This window comes from Macrobrachium nipponense, chromosome 1, assembly GCF_015104395.2.
Source record: "Macrobrachium nipponense isolate FS-2020 chromosome 1, ASM1510439v2, whole genome shotgun sequence".
Lineage (NCBI taxonomy): Eukaryota > Metazoa > Arthropoda > Malacostraca > Decapoda > Palaemonidae > Macrobrachium > Macrobrachium nipponense.
Genome location: NC_087200.1, coordinates 107,425,289 through 107,451,357, shown reverse-complemented (window position 1 = coordinate 107,451,357; position 26,069 = coordinate 107,425,289). Strand labels below are relative to the sequence as shown.

At 36.4% G+C, this 26,069-nt stretch overlaps 2 protein-coding genes across 3 annotated transcripts in view; one reads left to right on the top strand and one right to left on the bottom strand.

The window, feature by feature from the left end:
• LOC135219535 (alpha-1,3-mannosyl-glycoprotein 2-beta-N-acetylglucosaminyltransferase-like) overlaps positions 1-26,069 on the top strand; it is a 386,065-nt gene that overhangs the window by 6,385 nt on the left and 353,611 nt on the right. The gene's annotated exons all lie outside the window — the stretch shown is intronic.
• Positions 1,797-24,585, bottom strand: LOC135219534 (uncharacterized). 2 transcript variants are annotated; one of them, XM_064256372.1, is made up of 4 exons: positions 24,325-24,585; positions 6,810-7,018; positions 5,695-5,904; positions 1,797-2,235 (listed from the first exon to the last, which is right to left on the bottom strand). In XM_064256372.1, exons 1-4 carry the CDS (start codon positions 24,334-24,336, stop codon positions 2,046-2,048), a joined length of 621 nt encoding a protein of 206 aa, XP_064112442.1. In that variant the 5' UTR covers positions 24,337-24,585; the 3' UTR covers positions 1,797-2,045. The 2 variants fall into 2 exon arrangements, with proteins under 2 accessions (XP_064112442.1, XP_064112441.1); XM_064256371.1 differs by having other exon boundaries at positions 1,843-2,238; positions 24,325-24,473.

The window sequence follows — 26,069 nt, the reverse complement described above, 5'->3', positions numbered from 1 at the left end:
TGTCAATTTTTGCTTATTTTATGTTCATTTATCTTTCATTTTAATGTATGTCCTTTTAAATAATTTAACTTCCTTAATTTTAATGTGATATTTTGTACACTTGTAAGAATAACTTTTTTTAAGAGCTTTTGCATTTCTGAATTTTTAATTTTAGTTTTGTTTTTACAATTTTACTAGGAAATTTATTTTTCATTTTAACAGCCTGATGATGTAATTAACTTGATAATTACGAAACGTTGCAATAAAGACAGCATGTACATCTGTGTGTGTCCTCTTCCCTTCATTGAGGGGTGGATTATATATATATATATATATATATATATATATATATATATATATATATATATGATATAGATATATATATATATATATATAGATATATATCTATATATAGATATATATATATAGAATATATATATATAGATATATATATATATAGATATATATAGATATATATATATATATATATATATAATATATATATATATATATTATATATATATATATATATATATATATATAATGTAGAATCTACTAGTAACTTTTTTACCAGACACATATGTAATTGTAATAGTCACAATGCCCTTTTAACCTCCACAGCTCTTCAAGCTTTTTTGGATACTCTTGTCACTTCAAAGCCTTGAGATCCAAATGCAAGAAATATGAAGAAATTATGATGTCCGGTAGTGGGAAACAAATCCGGGCTACGTGATTATTGTAGCCCTGGTTCATTTCCCGCTACCAGACATCATAATTTCTTCATATTTCTTGCATTTGGACCTCAATGCCTCGTGGTGACAAGCGTATCCAGAAAATAACGAAGAATTCTAGAAGTTACGAGGGCATTGTGGCTATTATAGTTGCACACACACATATACAATACTTGTGTATAAGTGCCAACGTTTAGTGATGTGATCTGGTTAATTACTGAGTTATATTTGCTTTCGATCATTATTGATAAACCTTGTAGGTAAAAACAGACACAATGTGTTTTTCCTATATTTTATTGAAGTGTTTTGAACAATTCCGTAATTATGAAGTTACAGGAAACCGACGTAACAGCTGCAACAGGACATTCGATAAGACATTATCAGATTAAATTTTGATGAAATAAATAAATAAAAACGAAAAAATTTAACGTCACAAAAAGCCACAAATAATGTTATGGTTAAATAGTTTTAAAAGTTACACAAGGAAAATGTTGTTAAAGGTATTTCTGATTCAAGTTAAATTAGAGGTGCTTTAATTGCAATATGTCATGGAATTGCATCCGAATAAGGCATCAGAGGACAAGAAAAATTACCTCTATATAGTCTCCTAGGACGTAATAATCAACCAATACATTTGCAGGAAGAAGCTTATTACCAGTTACAAATATGGCACATTATATGGTGTTCGTTAATTGAGACAGCATTTGATCAGCTCTCACCCAAACAGAAGTGTAAAAAGTGATATATAACTCCAATTTTAAGTAACTATTAGTCGACCTTCCCATACCTGCGTTCACCAACTAACGTGTACTCTGAGTCATCCCTTGTTTTAGATACTATTCGAGTCTCTTTTCAGACCTAACGTGTGCGGGCTTATTGATTGGTCATGAGAGATGAGACATATTAGATATATAACAGAATGGAAGTGGATTCGGCCTAGAATGACTCGGCGTCGAATGTAAGTCGGCATTATTCCGGAGAGTTTTATTTATTTTTTTTTTACTCAATAGCTTTCTTTCCAAGTAACTTAGCTTTCTTTCCAAGTAACTTAGCTTTCTTTCCAAGTAACTTGCCAATCTTGTTTGATTATTCGATAAAAACGATCAAAGTAAAAGGCCGAAGTAAGCAGACATATATATATAACTTTTTTGTAACAAGTAGCCGTAAGCACGTACTATGATCTTATGCTTATCTAAAACAAGTAGACGTAATTCCCCAACCCAAAAACCCTCTATATTAACTCTTACATGAGGACGAGAGTAAAGACTACAGAAAAAAGGAAGCTGCCTCATGGTATGCGCTCTGTAAGCGTGGAGGCTATCATTTACTGTCCGGTTACTGGTAAGTTCCCTCCTCTGCAGTGTCTAACGCCTCCTGCGCCTTCCTCTCGGCGGCGATGGAGGCGTGCTCCTCCCTGATCTTCTCAAACAACTTGGCGTGGCGGGCTCGGAGGTTCTCCACGGCTACTGTGTTCTTAGGCAGACTCTTGATCAGGTCTTGCCTCTGCTGGACAGGGTCGACATGCCTGCTGAACGAGAAGAAAGGACATACAGTGACCAGTGGCGGAATACCCAGTACATGCCAATTAGGGTAAGACTAGGGACCCCAGAGCCCTGGGTGGCCCTTGGCCCCAAAGTTGCTAGCCGGTATATTAAAAATTGCGTAGCTGCAAAAATCATTGTCCCTATATATATATATATATATATATATATATATATATATATATATATATATATATATATATATATATATATGTGTGTGTGTGTGTGTGTGTGTATATATATATATATATATATATATATATATATATATATATATATATATATATATATATTACCCTTGGCCTAGGGGCCCAAAGAGACATTAGTTCGGTACTGACTCCAACAATGACTGCAATGGCGCATCGCTATAAAGCATGCTTAACCTGTAAGAATATGATGATGACTATGACCTAACAAAATTTCTTGAGCTACGCTGTACTTAAGAGAATTGAAAATGTTACTTAAAATTCAAGTAAATGTTATGGAATACACGTACTGCATCGGAAGCATCAAGTATGAAGTCAAAGTAAAGGTTATTAAATATGCCAAACGATCCTACAGGACACTTTCTGTGCTATCGTACTCCATTTAGGTGCACTGCTTGCACTAGAGCGGGTTTAAAAGCCTTTCCTGATACTAAATGGGAATTTGCAGTCTGGCTACTTTGGTGATAAGAACATTAATATAATAGATCTGCTATGATTTTTTTTAGCTCATTTAAAAAGGGTAGTACGAGGGAATACTACACGAAAGCCAGAGAACTAAGTGCTATTGTCTATAAATAAGGAGGGGGTCATGGATGACTCATAAATGAGAGCTGGTTTTCAAACAATAATTCTTAAGAAAAAAAAAAATCCTACCCCTGGCCTGGGCTCTTTATCGTCTTCCTGATCAGTGTCACGAATGAAATCAAATGTGATTTATTCGTTCTTCAAATGCTTCCTGCCGTATGATAAAAAAGAATTCATGTCTACATACTTTAAAAATCGACAAAATATTTCAATCTATTCGGTTATAAACTTCAACAATGCATGCGAGGTACAATATAGTGTCTAGTCAGTCCACATATCGTTCTCCGCACGATGTGCAGGTGTCTCATCGATGTCCTTGAGAAATAGTGAGCGTAGTAGCAGCCCAGAACACTTTTGTTATTCATTATTTTTTAACTGATAATTTTGTTGGTTGAGTCAGAAAATTAGGAATTATGAAGGAACACACACAGTAGCTACACAAGCCCCAGTGGGACAGCCAGGTGATAGAAAATGAATTGAGCATAAACCAGTAAAAAATGCGCTGAAATTTCGTCGGCGCAATTGAGCTTTCTGTACAGTGTAATTTATGTTTTTGCGCCTACAGCGGTGCCAGACGCACGATTAAATAAAATAAAACCACTGAGCTAGAGGGCTGCCTTGGTATGTTTGAAGGTTGGAGGGTGGATGATCAACATACCAATTTGCAGTTCTCTTGCTCAGTGGTTTTTAAGATCTGAGGGCGGACTGACAGCTAGCCATCTAAATAGTGTTATTTTACAGAAAACTAAAAGTGTAAACAATTCTCTCTCTCTCTCTCTCTCTCTCTCTCTCTCTCTCTCTCTCTCTCTCTCTCTCTCTCAGGGGTAACTTCGTAAACAAATAAAGTTCCAAGTTACAGGGAGCGCTTAAGAAAGACTGAAAACGAACTTGTCAAGCAACGAATTTATCTAAGACTGAATTAAGGGAGGAAGAGTAAAGAAATGAACAATAATCGTAGGCTACAATAAATAGGTGTATGCGGTCACCGTCTCTAGTATGGACACTATTCAACAGGTAATACCTACATCCTGTTTAGGCCCTGACCCGTATCTGGTGAGAGCTGGCTTTCAACTTATGTTTTTATAAGAAGAAAAAGAGTAGCAGCGATAAAAACCGTATATAAATTGGGAAGAGGAACCTATTGCGTGTTACTGGCTGATCCTGTAATGTAATAAACGCAAGTTGAAATTATTACGCTTTTAACATAGTCATGTGGAAGAAGGCTTTCAGTTTTAATTCTGATTATCGTGTCACTGGAAACGTCTCAAAATAATCAATAGCATCGAAGCTTCGTCAGTCGCATCATCAAGTGTTCTTCATATGTAAAAGCTGACACGAGTAGCTAAAAGCTAAAATTTGTTTTTAGAAATCCAGGTAGCTACTGACAGAATCGCCTTTCACAATAATGAAAGTCATCGCGCCGTAAGCTGGCGTAACGCCAAACCCCGTAGGGGATAAGCGCCGTCAGTGCACCTCAGGCGGTGCGCTGTAGGGATTACTTCAGGTTCTTTGTAGCGTGCCTTTGGCACAACTAGCTGCAGCCCTTTTCATTTCTTTTAGTGTGCCTCCTTTCATATTCTCTTCCATCTTACTCTCCACCCTTTCCTAACACTTAATTCACAGTGAAACTGCGAGGTTCTCCTCCTGTTACACCTTTCAAATTTTTACTGTCAATTTCCGTTTCAGCGCTGAATCACCTCATAAGTCCCAGTGCTTGGCCTTTGGCCTAAATTCTATATTCAATTAGATTCCAACGCCAACACATATGTGCCATATTAAAATCACTGGAACGCAAGTGTGTAATTCCACCGCATTCGCTGATCGTCCGAAATTAGTCGAATTCAACTGCTGTATTCTGATATCAAACGTAATAACAAGACGGAAATAAATTGCGGCGTGTTGAATCGTGTGGCGTAATATTCTGTTCCACATAAGCCTAAAAACACTCACGTATCACGAATTGTAAGAAAGGACTTGAATAATGTGAGAAGAGAGGCATAATAATACTGTGAAGGTTCGCTTGTAGCGTCGGAAAAGTTGTCCGGCCAACTAAAACAATTTTTAGAATATTGCTTAGAAATCTAAGTTCCACCATTATGTGCTGTTTGTTGCTGCTATTATTTTTACAATTTCTTTTGACTCGCGCATTGAAAGGCACAAGAAGAGACACAACCCTTGAGAGAATCGAACTGAAACAGATATACTTGAATTTAATACACTTGACATGACTGATGGAGCCGTTTCCGAGAATCAATAGCTTGTAATGATAATATCAACGCAATGTTTCAGTTTACAGCGAACTTTGGATGTTGATTTAAATGTTACCAGTGCCATCGAATTCACACATACACACACATAATATATATATATATAATTGGTAGCGAGCGAGATTTAAATGGAGTACTAAAGTGCAAGTAACGCATCTGCGGCTTTTGTCATTCTTGATAGGTTTGCCGTTTTTAAATTACACTGCTTGTTATTGATTATAGTGTCATTTACTTATGTTCATTACCTACTTTGATTTGCCACTGGTTCTAAATCCTTTGACAATTTTATAAACTACCTCACTCACTGAAGAGCCAACAGCCTCGGCTTATTCCTAATAAACATAAACATCAATAAAAGATGAAGAATCTCTCTTCCAATGCTTACACTTCTCCGGCCTCCTGTGCTTCGAGGATGGCTCGTTCGGCAGCAATGCGGGCGTGTTCCTGACGGATCCTCTCAAACTCAGAGTTGTGGCTGAAGCGGGCGTTCTCTACGGCCTCTGTGTCCTTGGGGAGATTGGAGGCGTCGACGTGGAAGCCATCTTCGTCAGCGTAGTACACTACCTCTTGCACCTGCAGCCGGGGGTCGACGTACCTGTGGATTGAGGCAAAAACTTACTTCATTTATATTAAAAGACGGATTGAAGGCCAACTCTGCTTAAATAATGGCTGTTCTAGACTTCGCAGGATAGGAAAACAAAGCTTCCCTAGAGAGAATTGAGATTTTACCCACAAATTATAATATATTTTGTGAATTAATGCTGACGAAGGAAGTCCGTATTCTCTTTCTCGCTTAGTACTGCTATTTCACGGTATCAAATACCTTTTCGCATATTTCTACCATTTTTCAGGATATATATATATATATATATATTATATATATATATATATATATATGTATATAATATATATAAATAGATATATTTATATATATATATAATAGAATATCTATATATATATTATATATATGTGTGTGTGTGTGTTATATATATATAGATATTATATATATCATATCTATATATATATGATATATATATATATATATATATATATATATATATATATATCATATATATTATATATATACATATATATATTATATATATATATATATATATAGATATATATATATATTATATATATAGGTATATATATATATATATATATAATATATAATATATATATATATATATATATATTATATATATATATATATATATATATATATATATATATATGTATATATATGTATATATATACACATATATATATAAAACCCCAACTGTTTTAATTGTTTTTTAACTGCATGCCTTTGTCCTTATTTCAAAGTGGATTGTGCCAGAAAAGTACTAGCTTTTCTGTAATCTTCGCTGACGAGGTCTCTAGTCCCACCCCATCCTTTCCTTGACCTCACGGGACGTCTACCATTGTACGACCTGTATTGTATAGGCGTAGATGTTTGCAAGTGCGCACTTAGAATGACAGAGGACTGACGCTTACCTGAAGACTCCCCTTGTAATGCCATCTTCTCCTCTCTGTTCCTGGTGCTCGCGGTCTGGAGTGCCATGGTAGTACCGGGATGCAGCCCAGGCGAAGCTGTATGGCCGCTTCTCTTCTTCTTCTTCGCTGTCGTTCTGGAGACCCTGGCTCTCATCGGGACGGGCGAATACCGTCACAGCGATCACGCCCAGCAAAAGGAGTGAAATGATCTGAAAATAAAGTCGAATGTTGGGGGTTAATGAACTTCAGGGAAAGCAGCGCGTGGTAAAGTATGTGAAGGTTAGCTCTTAAAAGTGTATACTCATCAGGACCTGATACTCATGAACGCATACCACACACGCACACGGAAAGAGAGACATTGGAAGGGTAAAAAATTGCTCATAGATATATACAGTATATGTATATATAAAATATTATGTTATATATACATATATATATATATTTTTTTTTTTTTTTTTTTTTGTCTTGTTTGTTTGTATGGTGCTTTTACGTTCCATGGAACCAGTGGTTATTCAGCAACGGGACCAACGGCTTTACGTGACTTCCGAACCACGTCGAGTGAACTTCTATACATAATGTATGTGTACTGATAGATAAATAGATAGATAGGAGATTTGGCGTGCATCATTCAGAATAATGCTTCATGTGCAACAAGTTAGTTAATTCTGTATTGACTGGGCTTTAGAGTGTTATCGCAAGTAGTTTTAACGATTGTAGCCCATGAATAACGGAATTCCTTTACAAGCTATCGAGAGACTACTCGAGCAGGAGAACTGATCTCGTGAATCTCTCTCGACATTCATATTTCTATATTAATTTTCAATATTTTTTTAATCCTAGTTGTCCATGTTTAAAGCTTAACTGTATTAGTAGTTATACTGCGTCATGTGTTCGTTATTGAATTAACGGTAGTCAGGGATTAACGGTAGTCAAGGACTATTGGCTGTGTAAAAATAGTAATGAAACAAAATAGCTACAGAGAGCTGGTATCTTGAAATGATATGAAATGCCACAAATACTTCAACACTGAATAAAACTTGCTTACGAGAAAAATTTTATACTAGATATTTATTAGCAACACTTTTAGGATAAAGTTGTAGCCGTCTACCTTCACCCTAGCGGAGTCCCTTCCCAGACGATCAAGTTTCAGACAAATTATTTATTGAAGAACACAGACCTCATTCGGTGAAGAATGTCAGAGCTTTCTATCAGAAGAAAATCCACCAAACAGTACAGAGAGTGGACTAGTTTTTGTAGAAGTCGCAGCTCAGGCAGTTAAATGCATCTATACGACAAAGAAGTAGTAGAATATTTGGAAACAAAGCAGAAAAACAATGTTTGCGAATGTCTCAAGAGGGTAGTCATGCGGAGAGAGTAAAGTATGATTCAATGGTGACATGATTATCAATTTGCAAGCTTCATGAGAGAGAGAGAGAGAAAAAACTGGTTAGACAGAGTGGAAGAAGCGCTGGAACAGGAGAGCCTTTATGTCAAAGAAAAAAAAAAAGTTCCTGGAAGGTAGATAGTGACAAACAGTGCACTGATTCCGTGGGTTGTTAATCATTACTGCTGATGTAGCTACCTTCGGTTAAGGCACTTGAAGTGCCTAGGGCTGTTGACATTTTCTGCACAGGGATTCAGGCTTGCATCTGTAGTGATCTCTACTATATTCAGAAGTTGAACCTTTTCATAAGGAACAAGCCCACAGGGGCCACTGACTCGCAATTGAAGCTCCTAAAGAATATGGTGTTAAGATGGAAGAAGTAACAGAAGGTAATAGGAAATACAGAAAGAAGAGATCAGTTACAACAAAAGGAAAAATTAATAAATAAATGGGTAAAAATATGAGTAAATTATAAAGTACAAAGGGAATTGCTTTATGATAACAATACATGGCATTTTGAGATTCTAATTGCACAACACACACACACATATAGGCTATATATATATATATATATATATATATATATATATATATATATATATATATATATATATATATATATATTCTAGAATGTAAGTTTGTGCCACTTTCTGCAATAGTTGGTTGAAAAATTCCTTCTTTTTTTCGTTTAACCTGTCAGACATTATGAGACATATATCGATTCCATAAGATATTCAGCGAACACGCTACTAACAGACACGAGCATAGCCACGACTCACTGTAGCAATCAATGAATGTACGTAGCCTATGTGCTGTAGCGCGAGCCGGGGAACGTTCACATAATGCAAATATACGATCGCTTTCGATTAGCTATTTTGCTCTTTCATGAGCCTGAAATTGACTGTTCGGGTTGTACAGGAGTCGGGTCACGTGATCTGTGGCCACTTTCCCCGAGACCTTGCCTTTGCTTCTGTGCTTGGATTGCGCGCGTTTGGTTGCCTTTGTTGCGGCACCGAGGGACTACAAAACCTTGCTTAAACGAGACTGGATCTCTCAGCACTGTTGCCTTCGCCGATAGATAAGGCAAACTTCCCTGGATGGACATTCACCGTGAGTGGATAATGGGTTGCCGTCTTCACTCCAATCTGGCTCCAGTGCTTAGGATTATTGGTCACGTTATTATTAATATAACTGGTTGAAATATCCGGAATATTCATATGATTTTACAGCGTGTATATAATCAAGAATTCTTAACAACACCTTTCACACTTTCTACAGTGACTCTTCAACTTTCGACCGGTTGGTTTTTGGAGGACTTTTTCAAATAAGAGCTTAACCAACACCAATTAGATAAAAATGGTCTGGATAGTTGGCTTAATCCGGATGGATCTGGTCTTGCTGGAAAGTGGTATTGAAAAGGGAAAGTTTTATGGTTCCGTTGGATGACAGGTGACTGACACAGAGAGCGCCTGAAGAACGCCGCCACAATAGATGAATTTTATTGCTTGTTGATTAACTTTCATTCTCTGGATGATCCATATTCCTGTGATTTTATTTATCAACTGACATCATTTGCTTTTATTTTAATACTAAATTAATTGTTTTCTAAACATCACTGCGTCATATTGATTTCCCTTTTATAGACTTCTCCAAATGCTCCCGCTTAAACTTTGTTGTTGAAAATACTGTCCGAATACTGATGTTGCTAATGCTCACGCAGGAGAGAGAGAATATTGGAAGAAGAACTCCACCCCACCAGTTGAGGGATTGCTTCGTAGCTACCTATTACCTATCCTCTTCAAATAAGAATACAGTGAAATATGAGTGTATGTGTGTTTGTGTGTGGTTTTCACCCTGGCTCCGATCCACAATAATTAGGTGACCACCAAGTACCTCATTCAGTATTTAGAAATAATATATCAGTTGGAACTTTCCTAGGTTGTCCTTTCCGATATCTTGTACCTACTGTTACTTTTCTACAACTGTTGTGCTTTTTTATTAGGTTCCTATATTTATATTTGTTTGTTACTTTTACGTTGCATGGAACCAGTGGTTATTCAGCAACGTGACCAACGGCTTTACATGATTTCTGAACTAGGTCGAGAGTGAACTTCTATCACCAGAAATACACATGTCTAACACCTCAATATATTGCCCGAGAATCGAACTCGCGGCCACCGAGGTGGCAGGCCGAGACCTTACCGATCACGCCACTGAAGCGCTTCCTACGTTTATTTGCTGTAATATCGACATCTTTCGAGTATTTTCCTTTACTCCCTTCCTCAATTTCTGCTGCATTCAGTGTGAAACTGCAATTAGTTCATCGGTGTTAACAGCAGGTAAGCATTGATTATGTATAAGAAGTTCAAGTCGATCTGAAAGTCAACGGAAGCACCAGTCTGCTTCCAAAGCATCCAACGGAAGCAATGGGTAACTGAATATATGTAGTACCTAACCCTATAGATGTCATTAAAATCTATAGATCTTGAGTGGAATTATGACAAACGCAAATGACGGTAGAAAAATCACAGGGCTCTTATTCCAGGAAATACTTACCAAAACATAACATGAATGCAAAAAAAAAAAAAAAAGTTAGTAATTCTGTATTACTGCTATTGCCATTTTTACACCTGAGTGACCTCTGGAATTAATTCAATCGAGCACATTGTTGCTTCAGTATATTTTAAAATCTGGTATTCAATTATTCAAAGACGGCAAAATGGCACGTTGAAACGGGGCCGAATGGTGTCATGCACTGCTGTAATTTACTGATATAAGAGTACTAATCTCTCTCTCCTCACTCTGAAAAGAACGCAATTTCAATCAGTTGGCGTTGGGGGAGAGTCGATGTTTGTTTTCGATATTGGATGTCTTAAATTCCTTATCAAATATGTCTCTCCGACCTACAATAACAGAACTAATTCATGCTTGTATTCATTTTTGCAAAATTGATATATGTAACATTTCCATGGAGCAATTTCCATCCGTATTTCAGTGAAGTGACGTGTCATCTAATATGGAACGCTGGAGGTTACAATGGTCGGCTGTGATGACGTTTTCACTCGACGCTTGAGAAATTCCCCACTAACTGCTGAAGTTGTTGTACTATAATAGATTCACATCAACCGTGTTTCTGATGTCTAGGTCAGTCCCTTATGACGCTCCTGATTGGCTGTTGATAAGCCAATCACAGGGCTGGAAACTCTCAGTCTCTCTCGAGAGTTCACATAGGCAGAATGTATGTTCCAAAAAGTATCCCTCAGGAGAGGTAGAACAGACATCCTACCTATGTGAACTCTCGAGAGAGACTGAGAGTTTCCTGCCCTGTGATTGGCTTATTAGGAGCGTCGTAAGGAACTCGCCTAGACATCAGATGCACGGTTGATGTGAATCTACTATAGTAACATTGTTATCATATAGACGTTGATTTTTTTTTTTTTTTTTTGCGTTGCATCGTGATCATTATTACCATCAGTTTACACCCAAAGTTGTACAGAGAGAGAGAGAGACTGCGTAATGTTTGGCTAAAAACCTGAGCTGTTGCACCTTTACTTCCGGAAACCCTAGAAGTTGAAATATTTCGCCAACTCGGGATGACTTCGTGACTGAAGTTACTTCTCTTATGCTTATTTTTTATCTTATTATTCTCCGGCTTCCTATCTTTGTTATCTTTACAATATTAGTGGAGATGAACTGAAGAAATTTAATGAGGGAAATTTTCATTCAAGACATTGGAGTTTTTTTTATTCATTTTCATATCTACTCTTGTCTTTGAGCACCTTGATGCTGCCGTTATGTAGGGGCAAATCGATTACTTCAGGTATCGTGAAAATGCTAAAGAATGGGAAATTGCAATGTGCTGTTTTTTTGTAGAAATTCGTCAGAGAAGTTTGTCTGCATATATATTCAAAACCAAGATAGAGTGTTTGAAGAATCTCCAATCATTTATCTTTTATTCCGTTTTATACTGAAATCATCTTCTCTCTCGAGCGCAAGACTTGACTCGTCAAAGGTTAGCCTACAGGGTCAGATTCTCAAGAAGAATACACCAGGATACAACGCAAAGGGACGCGACGAACTTTTGTCGAGGATGTACATATATAATCATCTTTGATAAAGTCAAAACACGCGGGAGACTTGATCACCTTTCAACCTTGGAAGAAGAGAAGCAGAACCGAAGTGGGTTCTATATGTGGTTGTCCTTGCAGGGTCTGGGTTCTGCTGGTTTAAGCTCGTTACCCCTCAGGCTCAACTGTACATCCTTTCCCGAGGAATTGCCAGGGTTTCCTCTGCCCTTACTAATGTTCACTTTGATTTTCACGAACGGATGAAGAACCGAGATGTGTGTATACATTGTAACACTTCTCATAGAATACTGTGAGTCTACAAGAGAATCATATCGTCAGGAAGCCTGTAGAAACATACAAAAGCTTTTCGTTCCGTTACCAAGCGCCAACGCTTCATTTTAAGAACTATGACTCTGAACAAGTCAGTCACACGAATCTACAACCAACTCTGAAAAATTGTCAGTTCTCAAAATCTTTCGATCCTTAAGGAACACAAAACACCAGTTTTCTCTAAAGAAAGACGAGAAAATACGTACAATTTTCGCTCAACAATTTAGGTAATAATTATTTTAAAGACTTTTCAGCTTTTGATACACGAATATGCATTAAGTTTCATTTCACAATCAGGGCAAATACAGGAATATTTTCCTGACATCTTAACAACAGGAGAAACTGGTGTTGTTCAAATAGCCTTGCTTTGGTAATTCGAAATAAATACTTAAATCATTTCACTAAACGATGAGAAAAAATATCGACAGAGTTTGGAAAAGCCACCAGACCGGGGAGAGCCTTTGTTAGGCTCCGAGTTCTGGATAAACTAATAATATTAATAATAATAATCCAAAGAAAATTCATAATCACATGAGTAAATAAATTAAAATGGAAAAGTAAATCCACGAAATGTCTGTTTGATCTTGTTATTTAAAATACAAAGCAGAAAGCTTTCGATGACCTGCACGTTCCTCCTTGTCATCTGACTATATTACACAAGTGACCTCAACCACTGTTTTTTTTTACTATTTACAAGTCATTTAAGATGGGTAGTTGGCTCTTGGAGAATCGTGAAGAGCCAACTACCCATCTTCAAACAAGCTATTTGTAAACTAGTCAAAAAACACTATGGTCACTGTGTGTAATTATAGTCAGATTAACAAGGAGGACCGTGCAGGTCATCGAAAGTTTTCTGCTTTGTATTTTAGATAACAAGATCAAACAGACATTATTGTGGATTTACTTGTCCACAATAATAATAATAGTAATAATAATAATAAAGTTTGGAAAAGCGACATTAAGACCGATTCTCGATTCCATAAAAGGCTGAATAATAAATAACTGCCAGGCACACGTTCAGAATGATTTTACATGGCACTGCAAAATCGATGAGGCTAATACTTGCCGGTAGAGGGATTGACATATATCTACAGTCATTTTGCTGAATATTTTTTTTTTCACATCGTATAATCGTACTATTATTTATAGGCGGCGGGGCAACAAGTACGTTATATATATATATAATATAATATATATATGTATATATATATATATATATATAATATATTATATTATATATATATATATCTATATATATATATATATATAATAAAATTAAAAATAAAAGGAGCCCATAAAACGGCAAAATATAGAAAGTTTAATGGGCTCCTTTTATTAGTTGGAATTCTGTTGGTACAGAACATTTTTAACCAGTCATGTATAATTCTGTTATATATATAATATATATATATTTAATATTAGATATATTATATATATATATATAATATATATAATGAATTTCTATCACATCACCATGACATTTTACAAACAAACGTTGAGCTACAAATTTCTTTCAATATCCAATCCGCGCTACTTCGAGATTACCACTGGAACTTAATGTTTGTTTGTATATATTTACATATATATACATACACACATACACAAACATGCATGTAGTCCTGCAGTGTGTGTAACTTTCTCTCTGAGCTGGGGCTTAAAAATCTATTGAAAGGCAGAACTCCGGCCGAGTTCTCTCGAGAATTTGTTACTGTATCCGTTGACCCCAACATCTATCAATACATCATAAAAACCGGTCTGATTCATGACACCAGTCTCGTTCCATCAGTGGTAAACTTAAGCACGGTTTCACACACAAATTTTCACTTAAGATGGGCGGGGGCAAAGATCTTGTATTATATAGCTATTGATTTATTATTCGTTTCTTAGCTTTACCTATAAGCCATCAAAGTATAGTCCCCCAGAATGCTCATTTATAGAAAAGTTGACGAGGAATATGAAAGTGGTTAAGAGGGAACAGAATGAATGAGAGTAACTTCTAATCTCTCATAAATCAACTGATCAAAGGGATGATTACAAAGCCATAATTTCCATAAATTATTGACAGCTGCTGAGGCCGACGATACAGCCAAAGATTCCTGAAAGAAACCTTCTCAGGTGGTATCCAGCCTTGGATAGTTTTTAAAATGAGCAAATTTGTAAAAACAAAAAGACATACAAAACACAAAAACATATATACGTGTATTATATATGTATGTATGCTTAAAAAATCACAGTGGATGCACGTGACTTCATTAAGTAAGCGAATGTCTTAGTAAAGACGAAAGCGCTTGGATTTCAGCCTATCAATTTCAGAAAAAAACATTTAGCAAAAAGACTTTCTTTTCCTTTTGCGGTAAGCATTAGTCATCGACTTTGCATTGTCGGGTAAAATCCTTCAGACTACGTGACTGATATTTATTATTCAAAGTCCTCAGCCTTTTGAGGAATTATCGACGACAAACTTGCGAAGCGTCAAGGACGGATGGAAGACAAACCTGTTGTCACACCTCTGGCCAAGTTTGAGGGGGAAAGACAACTTCAGCTCGTGACAATAACGATGATGATTTTGATGGCACTTATTCATAAGATGAAGAAAATGTAGAAGAATAATCTGTGATATTCTGCTTTGAAATATAACGATAGTTTTTACGAATATCGGAATTATGCCTAAACCTAGGAAGTCCATTACAGTCATGACTTTCGAACAATTTAACTCTTCAGCAAATTCCTCGTTCCTATATTAGCACAAACATGCACGTTCTCTCTCTCTCTCTCTCACACACACACGCATATGCACGTGTATATATTATATATATATATATATATATATATATATATATATATATGTGTGTGTGTGTGTTAGTATGTAAGTGCACATGTATCTATTCGCGTGTGTGTGAGAGCGTGTTTGATTGGCTGAGGAGTTAAATTGTTCGAAAGTAATTGCTGTAATGCACTTGCTAGGTTTAGACATAATTCCGATATTCTTAAATATTTATATATATATATATATATATATATATATATATATATATATATATATCTACATATATATATATATATATATATATATATATATATATATGTGTGTGTGTGTGTGTGTGTGTGTGTGTTAATGTGTATGTATATCAGGTGTTTCAAAATTAAAGGCTCCCCCTCCACAGAACAAATGGAAAGATATGAAGTTTTCTGCTATAGCCTATCTCCAAGTACATTATCTTAAGTTTCTATTAAGCTATTTTTTATTTTACATTTCTTGTATTCTCAGACTGAGTGACGGAGTTAGATACAGCCATGGCTAATGACTTGGAGGAAATCAGATGGATTGACCGAATCCGGGCTATAACCTTCAGAGAGGCAAGGGATGCTGGCACATCCTTCCTTTCACATTCCTGGATAGCTAAATACATTAAAAGAGACTAATCCTTTGTTAAAAGAAACTAGAACAAAAATCCATATGACTGTCATCGCAAAAAGAGTGAGAATCTTGGAAGGCCTGAAGTCCTTTCTCAGGAGTCAAAAGACATCATACCAGAGGCAGTGGGTAGACCAAGAAAGTCTTCACGTAAATTGGCGCTTGAACTAGAAACAAAAAGGGGAAAGAAGAGAAGTTATAGTGCTGTATATTGTGAGTTGAAAAAATCTGGTATCAAGCCATTTCATGTCATCAACAAGCCCAACATCATTCAGCAACAGAGAGAAGACCGTGCATGGTTTAGTGGCTCATTTCTTAAAGATTGGGATAAAGCTGACTTTCTCCATGTTGCTGCATCAGATGAATTCTTCATTTACACAGTTAGGAAGCCAAATCATAAAAAGGGCATGATTTGGGCTGCAAATTTGGATGATATCAGCAATGACGCGTGCTATCGCCAAGTTGTGAAATTTTCTGAATGTTTGGGAATTTTTCCGTTTCACAGCCAAACGGTTAATGTGGATCATCAAAGAAAAAGGACAGTCATAGAATGGCGAATACTTCAGAGAAACTGTGCTTACTGGTGGAGTATTTCCTTTCCTCAAAGATCCTGAAAATGTGTTATCTGTTGAAGAAGTCACATTTTTGCATGATATGGCACCATGTTTCAAGGGTTCTTCAGACACAGGAGCTGCTTCGAAACAGTGGTATCGATGCTTGGCCCAATCAGCGTGATCTAGTTGGCGAACACTACCAGTTCTGCTCTCTAGCGACGGCTAATTTTCTTATCTCTGAAATACGCATCTGTATCAGTTGTCCTTCCTCTGTCTTCTTACAGCTCTCCATTCATAGATATTATAAAGCCTGAAGACATAGTGTGATATCGTTTCAAAAAGTTTAATGGCAAGTCATTCCAAATTTCGTGGATATAATGTAGTTCACTTTCGTCGTTTAAAAACTAGAAACAAAACTATGTAAACTTAGATTAACCTCTTCCATTGACAGAAAACTGATAAGGCCCTCCCCAAAAAATAAAAGCATGAATATGCATAGATCCAACACATTAGTGAGGAATCTGATTTTTTTTCTTTGGTGAACAACTGCAAAATTCATGAATTCAGGCAGAAGCACAAAGTCTTTCAGAGACTTGAAGTGGATCATAAATATTAGAAAGGAAATTGTAAGGCATCTTGCATAAAATTCTGGACTGATAACTAAAGAGATCTTCACGCACTTAAACTTACACACACACACAGAGGGAGAGAGAGAGAGAGAGAGAGACTGCGTAGTATTAAAAAATTACGGGAGTTACTGAGCGTTCAGTTAGTGTAATTTCCGGCAGTAATTCGAAAATAAACTTTCGAGATAAAATTCGCCCGCCCTGTTCAGTGCTCCTATGCAAGCTGCGATGCTGTTCGTCCAACCATTCCCTAAACCTCAAGTGGCGTCAATTCATCTGGCTCTCTAAAGCTGCCGGTAGATCTCGCCAAAGGTGGTGCGCCAACATTTTGTTATGTCGTGAATGACATGTATGAATAGGCGTAATATATTGCAATATATTCGGGAAATATCATCCAGAAAAGTCAAAATTGATGGCATCCTAATTTAATATACGTTACGGGACAGGTTACTCTAGTCTAGACAGTCAGGGGACCTTTCACTTCTCTCTCTCGTATTCGATTCCCAAGCGGGCCCGGGAGGGGGGGGGAGGGGGTGGCCCCAAGAAATGAGCGCGTTCTGTAACATTTAGTAAGTCATGCCTCTGTTGACCTAAGCGGTGATTTAGATACCAAGTCAACCGGGGTGGGTTGTAGCTAGGGCGGAGAGAACGAAAAGAGAGAGAGAGAGAAACGCACTAGACGTGTGTCATTGCTCTTGCTCTGTCAAAATGCTTGCCATCAAACCGGGAGGGTTTCCACAAAGTAATCGTCACTCCGCCGGAGCGTAGCTTACACTTCATTTGATATTCGTATAAAACTAGACAGTATTCTCCCCGTTTTCGATTGAAAAAAAAGTCTCTATTATTATGCGACTGAACAGGCTCCTCAATTCTCGGGCTGTGACAAAAATTCCCTTGAAAGTGATTGCAAATAAAGGTCATCTGCTTCTTGATCGAATGTATCTTTCTTTTTGTCTGGATGTTTATCTCTCTCTCTCTCTCTCTGTCTGTAACTAAAAGGTCTTTCATGAATAATCTGCCTTATGTCAGTTTTTTATAATATATTAGAAATGACTGGTTTGCTGAAATGTACTATATTATAGATGGAAAATGTTGAATTAATCTCAGAATAAACGCTTTCAAAAATAGCTCAGAAACAAGTAACAAAATATTACGTATTGTGTAAATCAAACAAGTCATTATAAGAAAGAGGAATTTATGCAATGTTTGAAAAAAAAATTTATTTTAATTATGATGATCATTAACTTCAAAGTTAGCTTCGTCTGCTCAGTCGAAGTCTAGTCGCTCGTCATTTGTTACTCAGGAACGAGGCAAAACCGTGTTTGACGGCACTTTTACTACGTGGATTTGTTTTTGCTCTAAAATGCTTGATTACTATTTGTGCTTCTTCGACTCAGGATCCTGGTTCGTCTTTTCTTTCGACTGACCACGTACGTATTCAGGGAATCCAATCTTCATTCTGGGAATTAGCTAGACCGATAATTGAGTGAAGAGAAAGGCTGCAGGAATTCAAGACCGGCTGAATGTTTAATTTTTCAATGAAGACAACAGGTTCGAGAGGGCGCCTGACGGAATCATGCATTCAGTCGACGATATTATTCTAAATAGGGTCGATGAGTGAAACCTTCACAAATTCCAGCCATAAGAGAAAAAATAAGTTGAGAGACGAAAATTCAAAATTTAGTTGTAACAAGATCATACGCCACACACACTCACACTCAGAGACGTGACAAACGTGCCGGTTGGGGATGCTAATACGATAAGCCTATCTCATTGCTTCGAAAAAGGTGAAGCCTGTGGAAGCATCGTCACCAGAATTTCAGCAGCGAAAGCTTCCCGCTGCACAAAAGCCACTGTAAAAAGATCTTACACTGCGAGGTTAAAAATAGGAGCGCCGCAGTTACCGGGGTTGCTAAAGCTTTTTAAAAAGTCTATGTTCTTTATAATGTGTTAATATGATCATTTCTCTCCTTCAAAAGTGTTTTTATCGATATTTCCATAGAATTTATGAATTCATGAAAACAAATCATCATATTCACGCAAATCCACGCATACACAGACCGACATTTTAGCGCGTACACGCGCTCAGACACTCGCATATCTATTAATATATATATATAATATAGTATATATATATATATATAATAATATATATATGTATATATATAAAAATAATAAATATACGTATATTTATTATTATATTATATAATATATATATATATCAAAATATATATATATATCTATATATATATATATTTATATATATAATATATATATGTATATATATATAATATATATATATGTATATATATATATATATTATATATATGTCATATATATATATATATATATAATATATATACGATATATATATATAATATATATATATATATAAATATATATATAATAATATGATATATATATATATATATAATAATTATTATATATATATATATATATATATATATAGTATATATTAATATATATATATGTAATAAATATAAATATCTGATATATATATATATATATATAAATATATATATATATGTGTGGTGTGGTGGGTATATATATATATGTACTGTTGTCAGAAATAGTGAAAAATAAGGATAAATGAAGCTCATTTCATAACTTTAATGATGAACGTAAAGATATATTTAGCAGTACTTATATTATCAGTTTATATCGAAGGTTTACATAATATAGTTTACTATTTTCCCTCGAGAACTGTAACAGTACTGCCTTGTCATTTAGTCTTCAGTTTCTAATATAGAAATTTACACAATTTCGTATCAACCATATGTTTTTTTTTTTTTTTGCGGTCGCTTTAAAGCTTAATGTGAGTTTGTGTCATAAATACAGTAAATGCCCAGACTGCATCAGTTATCCAGTGAATCGGCATCTGTAGTCAATAAGCAACAGCAACAATCAGAAGATATTTACTTTTTGGCTGACAGCCACTGAAACAATTCAGTTTCGATCCCGCTTACTAAAGTTGTTTTAACTTCATTAGTCACATTCTTTCCTCATTTTTAAAAGCTTGTGAAGTCTCTGTCTGTCACGTTTTACGATTCGGAAAATGTGAGTCAGTCTGCGATCATTTTTTCCCGGAGGTGATGGCGTAATCTATCAACCTGATTTTTTTCCGCCATTGTTGTCAAGGCTACATCATGAAACCTTCTGAGAGGGATTACGTTCCGTGAGCAAATGAAGACAAACTGGTTATTGAGCTGTGGCCGTTTTTGGATTTACGAACGTAACGACTTCTGGATGGGAGTAAGCCTACGTAAGTGTTTGTTTCAGCATACTTTGAAGTAAATGTTAACTGAAGTTTTTTTTCTTTTTGCGAAGGACCATGGCATAACGTGTCCATTCTTATATCTGGAATAGGTACGCTAAATTAACAACATGTTCAAGCACTACCCAGAACAAAGTAAATCAGTAGTCTGTTGTTCCTGAGCAAGTATTTTAAAATCTGATATAGAGTCGTTTAGGTAACTTTTTTTCAGGGAATTGCACTGCGTGAAACATTCGTCTCAAGCGCCCTTTAATCCTCAGCTTTCCTATCTGACACAAGTACTATATCATAGTTTGAGGATGCAACCAGTTCCTCGAGTTTGGAAAGAAGAAGACCTTGAGAGCCAGCCTCGAGCAAGATCAACTCTTGTTACGGCAACATCGGTTTCCCGCTGGGAAGGGAAAATGCCATTTGGGTTTCGTAATCACTAGAATTATTTATTTTCTGTCCTTGACACCCATTATCATTGGAACTAAAAATGTTGTGAAATCGTAAGAAATCTGATCTAATGTCAAATATATTTGAAAAATGCGTGATGAAACTCAGAATGAACGGTAGGCTATGATAACTGATATTATTCAAAATAATCGGTTTGATGTGGACATCATCCCTCATGCCCGTATCCTGGAAAGTCCTAAATTAAGGGTGGCATTCCTAAGGATTGTAATTTTTGGCATAAGAAGAAAAAAGAGAAAGAAAAACTAGCGAGGAAAAAAAAAAGATGGCAAGAGGCTAAAGATGAGCTCATCTTCATAAGCGCAGAGACCTGTTAAGTGGAAGGTTATATCAGACGGACTCTGGTTGGCTTTCATAACTACTAAAAATACAAACAAAAGAAGAATGATTGAGACATAAATGAAGCGTCTGATAATTTTTCTGTTAGCTATTTACGGAAAGAGGCAAAAAGTGTAAAAATTAAACCTAAAGTTATTTGAAAACGGAATTACGCTTCACAGGTATAAAAAAACAAGAAAAAAAAGTCAGATTACTACATATTAAGAAAACGATTTATTCCAAAAGAACACTAAGAATTCAACCATGATTTTGTCGCAACTATAAACGTAGGTGAGGCGCGGCCCCTGAGACGTATTTCATATTGCCTTCTCATTTTTAGTCTGCCAAGTTAACCAGAAGTAGCAATCAACAGCTCGCCAAATGGAGTCGGGAAAATGATTTGCCATTGTAACTGCAGTAATAGGCCTACCATTATAAAGGAAATGGAAAATGAATAACAAGAAGGAAACAAAATTAAACACAATCATCGAATTTTTAGTGCTAAGTCTGACATCTAATCTCCTCCGGTAAATTGGTTGTGAAGCATTCAAACCCACACACTCGTCCTTACGAAATCTCTATGAGTTCTCAAATCTATTTTTACCGATGAAGTGAAACTATTTACGTAAGGAGTAACTGACGTCCCCACGAATGTCAAGGTTGAGTCCATTACAGTACAACGGGTCAAAACAGAAATTACTTTAATTTAAAGATACCATGAAACAATATATCGTACAGCCTGTAATTTTACGTGGAAGCGTTTAGTGGCGGGGAAGCATGATGAGGGAATTCACGCGGTATTTTTATCTCTTAACAGCGCCCCTGGGTGAGGCTGTGTAGGAAATAATTGGGTAATAAGTTTCGAAAGGGCTGTTGGGCCATGCACGGGTTTAAATATCAAGACGTTGAATTTACGACGAAATTTCATTATTCATCATTGGTGAATTGAGTAAGGAAATTTTTACCATGAAATATTAGAAAGAACGTTTCATATATATATATATATATATATATATATATATATATATATATATATATAATATATATATATAATATATATATATATGTGTGTGTGTGTGTTTGGGGTGGGGGGGGGGGGGAGAGACTTCTTCTGCCCACACTATACTGAACTTTTTTCAGACATCATTGATTTTAGAGAAAATTTACTCAAGTTTCTCCTGTTATCAACAGAACTGCTATTCTTATACCTGATGACTGGACTTTTGGATCCACGTATGTCCCTTGACACAATTTGACCAAATCTCACTTCGAATTTTCTAAAAGACACTGAAAGCAATCCGCTCACATCTTGTGTTTTTTTAGACGCTAGTATTTAAATGATTTCTTTATGCTGTTTGGTTCATGTTGGGGTTTTGGGGGACACTGCGGTAATACTGACGTGGCTTTGGAACTTTTGTTTCTGAAACTTGGTCCTGCAGTATTACCTTTCTCAGATATTATTCGATAGCAAAGTCAGAAAAACGAAACATCAAACTGAGTGTAATAATAATAATAATAATAATAATAAGGAGAAACAAATCCTCAGTTATGTATATGTACATATACTGGAAGACAAATCTGTTCAGAAAGCTTTCGGGAAACTGTTCTATATCCTTTTCAATGCACATATAGATACATAACTGTAGATTTGTCTCCATTTTAAGACTCATTATACTATGGGTATTGTTTTAGTTTTCATAATATGGCTGGAACAACGTAAACAGGAACAAACCGAGAGCAAAAGAGCACTTATTGATGACAATAGAACCTTCCTCATACGAATGACTGGGCTTAATTTCGTGTTAGTCTTACTGAGAAAAAAGAAAAAAATTGAGCCCATCCGGGTCTTTGAAGGTCAAGATGACGTCACTAACCGAGGTCACGATTCTCTCTCTCTCGTGCGTCAAATATCTATATACTGTTTTAATACGTAAAATATGTTGTTGGTATGCCTATATTCATAACATTGCGTGTGGGTGAGATCGCGTGAACTACATTCACTTGCGTTTGTGTGTTTAAGTGCGCGCGCATGTTAAGCGTATAATGATGTGCGTTATAATTTATGTCTGTGAACTTCCATGCCCTCGTATGTGCGTAGTTGTATCATGGATGAGTAGCCTTAAAGAGTTTCCCTTATGAGCATTGCATGTGCTGAAAACGCAGAACTGCGTAAGTTCGCATTCACTTACCTAAACAAATAAATCACTTTACTCGTATTAATATCATACTGAAACGTTTACTAATTCTCCGTACCACACCTGTACCAGCTATTATTGCTGAGGTACTACTTATATTCACAAGTTTAAAATATCTCATTTTCTAATCAATAAACACAAATGAATTATTAGACCGATTCATTTAATACTGACGGACGAAGCGCTCTGTTCATGAATGTATTACGTGGTATCCTGCTGCAAAAATGTCGCTGCTACCTGGATAATGCTCGCTTTGTGTGAATGGTAATTGTTTTAAACATACCAAGAAAAGGACAAGTTTGTTATATGGTGTGCGTCACGCTTTTGCTTATATATATATATATATATATATATATATATATATATATATATATATATATATATATATATGGGGATTATTTTCCCTGTCAACAAATTTTTTTTCTCACTACGTCACAGTAGATAAGCGAAAGCACTTTGGCGCTCATGGGAAACTGCTAGTGAAAAGTGAAATGCTTTTTTTTATTTGTTTATTGGAAAATAATCATAATTTATTCAGGTAACGAAATGGGTTCAGTTTCATCTTGAAAACTCTTTTGAACTAAAACTACTACGAGTGTCTGAAGTTATTTTTATGCATAAACCCCCACTCGCGAAAATACATTAAAAAAGTATATTATTCCTTAGAATGACCAGGTAAGTTGACCTGTGTTTCTTTTCAGTCGTCTCCAATCTTTTAAACCGATTTCCTTTATTCTTGCCCATCTGGCTACTCATCAAAGCAGCATTTTCTAAGCATTATTTTCGCATTTCTCTAGTGTCCTTAACGGTACTTTGTAGTCTGCTCTTTGAAAGGCATTTAAAAGATAAAAGTAATTGACCTTAGCACCACTTACCAAGTTCTTCATTGCAGGTGCAATAAAAGTCCAGAGACACGACGTTCCTCAGCCAAAATTCCTTCCTCACGATCGAGCTTTCGACTCCAAGCCAAGTAGCTACTCTATCCTTGCAGACGCTCTGGGCGGGAAAATATCACACTGCTTCTTGGAAGAGCACTACAAGAACGGCCTCCTCCTCAATGAGTGTTCCAACGACGTAAATATTTTTGGCAGCGCGACACAGACGGTCAGCAGACGGAAAGGGAGTTTGTCTCTGAATGACAGACAGCGTCGGTGAGCAAGAAAGAAAATAGTATGCGAGTGAAAGTAACTTCAACCCTTGATGACGTCACGGACTCGAGGTGTCACTTTGTTCACGTGCCAGAAAGATTATTGCATCTGGTTTTTTACATCAGGCGTCGCTGTGTTTGCAAGAAAAACAGTAGAGTTCAGAGACAACTGAATCACATTAACGTCGTCGCTGACTATTTCTATGGTCAAGTGTGAGTGGATACACGAATTGCAAACTGCGAGCGTCTGGCAACGAGCCCATGTGACCAAACTGGTCAAAGAACATTTTGGTCAATAAACTGACGGTGTTTTTGTTTTATTTGTATAAGTCAAATACGATAAGTGTCATACAAAATATCTACCCACATGAACGACCTGTCAGCGAGAGTAGCTTGATAATATATGCACCCAAATTGGCCATAGGGCAATTCTAAAACATTTAACCCGTCCATGACTTAAGCTTCTAGGAATTCTGGAGACCGGTAGGTATCGCCTTAAGATTTCTGGAAAAGTTATAACTTTGCCGAAGTGCGCAGTAGATTGAACCATGAATCAAACTGCGCATAAAAGACCGGGTTTCAGTTATTTCATTATTTCTTCGAAGGTGACAAGCTAGAAATTAGCAGCATGGTCTAATGTCTGCTTGGGTGAAAGTGAATAAAGGCAACTTCCTTCCAGTCTCCCGAAGATTAGGGTAAAAATGAATGATTCCAGTTGAAATGAGGCCCAAAGCAGATATTCTTCACCTCGAGTGGTATTTGAATAACCTGTCTTAGGGGGAACCCGCAGAAGTGGCAGAAACTGTTTTGGAAAGAGAAAGTGAATCAGATTCCTAAAAGCGGGCAGTTCACGGGGTCTAGCACAACTGCGTACGTGTTCAAAAGACCGGGGACTTATTTCTTATACCCTGGCGTTGAGAGAGAGAGAGAGACTCCCCCGCCGTAAATCGTTCAAGGATTATTTGACCCAAGTACCCATGGCTATGCAATTTCTCCTTCAGTTACATCACAATATAATTCCATCTAACGTACCTCACAGACGTAAACATAGTTAACAACTTGAACTGGTCAAACAGTAAGGCCAAAGTCGGGCAGGTCACTGCACCACAAGGGAGAAGAAAGTCGAGTACATGTGTGTGTGTTGAGTTCCCGGCTTGGACTCACGGCGGCGTCCCCGTACCTTAAACAACTGTTTTTCCCTTTTTATAACTGACCTGGAATAGAACTTCTCTTTCATTTTCCATTTAATCCTTCAGTTCAGTGCCCAATGAAGTTTTTACAGTTTTTCATGGACATGAATAATAAAGATTAGAATTCAAAGCAGTGGAGTAATGTAATTTCGACCTCCAGCTAAGTGCTCACTGAATTTTATTTTCAGTTGTTTTTTTCATGAAAATGAATATTATGATTGGAATTAAAGGCGGTCGAGTAAAATGTAAACAAAGTGTGAATATGGAAATGACGCCGAAATTT